Source organism: Bison bison, unplaced genomic scaffold (assembly GCF_000754665.1).
Source record: "Bison bison bison isolate TAMUID 2011002044 unplaced genomic scaffold, Bison_UMD1.0 scf7180017848195, whole genome shotgun sequence".
NCBI lineage: Eukaryota > Metazoa > Chordata > Mammalia > Artiodactyla > Bovidae > Bison > Bison bison.
In genome coordinates, this window is record NW_011478768.1 from 8007 (window position 1) to 13076 (window position 5070).

A 5070-nucleotide genomic window follows, 5' to 3' on the forward strand; every position below is an offset into this window, starting at 1 on the left:
TTCAACTTCAGCTTCTTTAGCATTACTGGTCAGGGCATAGACTTGGATTACTGTGATATTGAATGGTTTGCCTTGGAAACAAACAGAGATCATTCTGTCATTTTTGAAATTGAATACAAATACTGCATTTCAGGCTCTTTTGTTGACTATGATGTCTACTCCATTTCTTCTAAGGGATTCGTGGCCACAGTAGTAGATAATGGTCATCTGAGTTAAATTCACCCATTCCAGTCCATTTTAGCTCACTGATTCCTAAAATGTCGATGATCACTTTTGTCATCTCCTGTTTGACCACTTCCAATTTGCCTTGATTCATGGACCTAGCATTTTGTCTACATCAATTTAATATTTTGCCAAATATTTGACCCTATATTAAATTAATGTAGAATACATCAATTTTACAAAGACATAAATTTACAATGATATTTTCTATGTACTCATTTAGAACTCTTGAATAAATATGGTGGAATTACTTCCTAAAATAAACGTGTATAAAATCTTGAGTCAATTTCCAAAAATTTAGCCACTCCAAATATTTTCCCCACAGAATGAAGTTTGTGCACTATGATTCAAAATCAAACTTTATACAAAAATCTATCAAGTTCCTTTCTATCTCTAAGACTTTCCAAAGATAATCAGGCAGACAAATGCTATGGAAAATATAGTATTGCTAAGAAGCATAGTAAGTTTCCCATCGTGGCTCAGTGGTAAAGAATCCACTTGCAGTTTAGGAGACACGGGTCTGATGCCTGGGTCAGGAAGATCCCCTGCAGAAAGAAATGGTAAACCACTTTAACCTTCTTTTCTGGAGAAACTCAAAGACAGAGGAGCCTGATAGGCTACAGTTCGTGGAGTTGCAACAGTCCAGCATGACTAAGCATCTAAATCACAACTACAGAATCAAGCATACTATAGTATCTTAAAACATCAAACACACTAATATTGTATGTTTAAAATAGTTTAATCACAAAAAGGGAGTAACAACAACAACATGGTTTAATCTGTGTTTCTTCTTTTAAGTATAACATGCTGCATTTACTTGAAATATGGTGATGTTTACAAATGTGTTAATAAGCCAATAACCTAGGAAATGCAATGAGAACATTCTGCAAAAAAGATCACCATCATCTCTGAGGTCTTATGGTCTTTGCCGCTTTCCAGAAGGCCTCTTTGACGTCTTTGTTTCTCAGGCTATAGATGAGAGGGTTGAGCAGTGGGTTGACCACAGTGTAGAACAGGGCAGCCACTTTGTCTCTCTTCAGGGAGTAGGTGGAGCTCGGCCTTGAGTACATGAAGAGCAAGGATCCATAGAAGAGCGTGACCGAGACCAGGTGTGAGGCACAGGTGGAGAAGGCTTTGCGCCTTCCTGAAGCCGTGCGGATCCTCAGAATAGCAAGAAGGATGCGGAAATAGGAAATGATTATGACAAGAATGCTCGAGAGGACCGTGAAACCCACGAGACTCAAGACGACCTCCTCATAGACCTTGGTGTCTGTACATGACATCTTCACCAGTGGTGGAGCATCACAGAAGAAGTGGTCGATGATATTTTTGCCACAGAAACTTAGGCGAAAAGTGTTGGCAGTATGTGCTATGGCATTCAAGAACCCTCCTATATAGGAGCCAGCAACAAGTCTGGTACAGAGAGAATGAGACATAGAACTTGAATAAAGTAGCGGGTTACAGATCGCCATGTGGCGGTCATATGCCATGGGTGCTAGGAGAAAACACTCAGTGTAGGCCACAACACAAGAAAAGAATAGCTGGGCTCCACATTCAGCCAAGGAAAAGCGCTTGTCTTCTGAAATACAAGTAACCAGGATTCTGGGAGTGTACACTGAGGTGTACCAGAAATCCAAGAAAGACAGATTGCCAATGAAAAAATACATAGGTGTGTGCAGGTGGGAATCAATACGAATTAAGATAACCAAGGTCATGTTCCCTGACAAGGTTACCAAATAGACAGTCAGAAGTACTCCAAATAGTATTAGTTGCCACTGGGGGTCTGTTGAGAGACCCAGTAAGATGAATTCAGTCAGGATGGTGTGATTTCCAACATCCATGTCCACTAGGAGAAAGCTTGATAAGATAACGAGAAAAAATTGCTGATTTTTCTTTTGGAATAAAGAAATAGAGGTATCAATTAACAACTGCTAGGAGGTGTATTAATCCCTTACACTGTCAGCAAAATACCGCATCTTCAGTCTGTCACTTGGGAAGACCACTAGAATTGGCGAAAATAACTGATTTTAGAATTAAGGCTTTCACTTGCTATTTGCTTAATGCAGGGTGGGTATCTGAGTCTCATCAAATGAATGAACAAAATGAGGACACTGACAGGTTGTCTGATTGAGTTAAGCAGATACATAGAGATATGTCAGCCAAATATCTGGTACATGACAAGTGGTCAAAAATTTTGAGTATTCTGCATGTATTATTGAGAATCTATGTGTCTAGCATGATGCTGATAGTTCAACAAATATCAATACACTGTATTGCTCCTGTCACTATTAGCACACATAGAAATACACATACACACATATACACATGCACACACACACACATTTCACTTTGTTTGGACAGTGTCCTAAATCCTATACTTAACCCACTTAATACTTTCCACAGTTTTTAAAGATATTATTATAATCTTCATGTAGTTTAAGAAATGTTTCCAAGGGCCTAGAACTGATTAACAGCAGAGATAGTATTTGAACCTAGAATTTTCTGTACCAAGACCTCATGTTCTCAACTGTTAAGCCATTGACCTCTCTTATAAGTAAATATATTTTTCTCTTCTTCTTCCAGCTAAGACAATCCTATAATTCTCTGACAACTTGAATTTCTTTGCCTTCAAAGTGAGAAAAGTATTCTGCACTTTTCTCTAGTTCATGTGAGATTTATATACATAGTTGAAGCACATTTGGATTCAGTAATGCTGAATATTACAAAGAACCAATTTTTTGGTGTCAAAGCTCCATTGAAAAATTATGAATCATTCCAGGTTTATATCTTGAACTTCCAGAGCTCTCAGAGATTGAACTTGCATCTCTTACATCTCCTGCATTGACAGGCAGATTCTTAACCACTAGCTCCACCTGCGAAGCCCCCATAGGGGCAGTGAGAGAAAGCTAAAACTAAGAGAACCGTGATTTACTTTAATGTTAAAATACTCATCTTTGAGGTAAACCAGAGGCAGTTCTATACCTAGAATGCAAATCCAAATATTCTACCTCAAGATATATTGGTTCCATTTGTTACTTAGTGAAGTAACTTAATCTTTCAATGACTTGTTATCCTAACCTTTCCAATGTAGCTGAGGGTTCAGAGAGGATGTGACTTGACTAATGACATGATGGTAAAAGCAACTTTGGAGTCCTGAAGGCCGTTCCATTTCTTTTCAGCATATAATGGATTTCTTCTCATTAATACCCAAAGCACAGATGCTTTAGTCATATATCCTAGGTTCTGTAAACTTGTTTTAACTTAAATTTTTATAATCCTCCCTCTTACCACTTCTCTTCATCTATTAGAACTTCAACCAAAGTGTATTAGTTACGTGACTGATTCCCATACATCCTGGGAGCTTCACAGTTATAGTGCCATTGTTATTCAGTTGTACAATACAACTTTCTAAACATACTCAAACTTAATAGAATTATCTTGGGTGGAGTTTTTTGTTACTATATTCAGTTCAGTTGCTCAGTCGTGTCCAACTCTTAGTGACCCCATGGACTGCAGCATGCCAGGCCTCCTTGTCCATCACCAACTCCTGGAGTTTACTCAAACTCATGTCCATAGAGTTGGTGATGCCATCCAACCATCTCATCCTCTGTCATCCCCTTCTCCAGCCTTCAATCTTTTCCAGCATCATAGTCTTTTCAAATGAGTCAGTCCTTCAACACCAGGTAGTCAAAGTACTGGAGTTTCAGCTTCAGCATCAGTCCTTCCAATGAATATTCAGGACTGATTTCCTCTAGGATGGACTGCTTGGATTTCCTTGCAGTCCAAGGGACTTTCAAGAGTCTTCTCCAACACAGTTCAAAAGCATCAGTTCTTCAGTGCTCAGCTTTCTTTACATTGATAATGTATAAAAGGGTGCATTATAGGTTCTTCCTTTTAGGTCCAGTGGCTAAGACTCCACTCTCCCAATGCAAGAGTCCCAGGTTCAATCCCTGTTCAGGAAACTAGATCCCATGTGCTGCCACTAAGAGTTGGCATGCTGCAACTAATAGATCCTGCATGCTACAATGAACATCAAAGATGTCTCACAATGAAACTAAGACTTGATGCAGCCAAAAAAAATTAATAAACATAAATGTTAAAAGAAGAAAAAGTAACACAATGCAAAAAATAAATGAATAAGAAGGCTATAGACACCATCTCAATAGTTACTATAAATTTTCTTTACTACATTATCACTTAATTAAAGAATAAAAAATATCTGAGACATCAAGCCTCATTTTAAAAAAAGTTTATATCAGAGTACAGTTCATTTACAATGTTGTGTTAGTTTCAGATGTACAGTAAAGAAAATTCATTACATATATCTCCACTTTTTCTTAGATTCCTTTCCCATAGGCCATTGTAGAGTATTGAATAGGGTTTCCTGTGCTATACAACATGTTCTCATTATTTATAGATTTTATAATGTGCATGCAAGCTTGCTCAGTCCTGTCCAGTTCTTTGTGATCCTATGAACTATAGCCCATCAGACTCCTCTGTCCATGGGATTTTCCAACAAGAATACTTGAGTGGTTTTCCATTTCCTCCTTCAGGGGATCTTCCTTACCCAGGGATCAAACCCATGTCTGTTACATCTCCTGCATTGGCAGGAGGGTTCTTACCACTAGCACCACCTGGGAAGTGCCTAGATCCATCCATGTGGCTGCAAATGCTATTATTTTATAATTTTTATGATTGAATAATATTATACAGGTACCACCATAAACAAAATATTCATTTTTAATAGAATATAATCTGGGGAACAAAACTAAATTTCTGCACAGACCAATTACTACTCTTCTATGACTGCCCTCTAAAGAGGAATATAACTGGAAAAAAAAAAAAAAA

The 5070-nt window shown here is 38.0% G+C and overlaps 1 protein-coding gene across 1 annotated transcript; it reads right to left on the reverse strand.

Annotated features, from left to right (window-relative positions):
• Positions 1–1124: 1124 nt before the first annotated feature.
• LOC104991978 (olfactory receptor 9G4-like) lies at positions 1125–2063 on the reverse strand. Its single transcript, XM_010844676.1, has one exon. The coding sequence runs from the start codon at positions 2061–2063 to the stop codon at positions 1125–1127; it is 939 nt and encodes a 312-aa protein (XP_010842978.1).
• Positions 2064–5070: the final 3007 nt, after the last annotated feature.

Excerpts from the sequence above, each read along its gene's own strand:
- LOC104991978 (XM_010844676.1), bottom strand. The coding sequence starts at position 2,063 with ATGGATGTTGGAAATCACACCATCCTGACTGAATTCATCTTACTGGGT.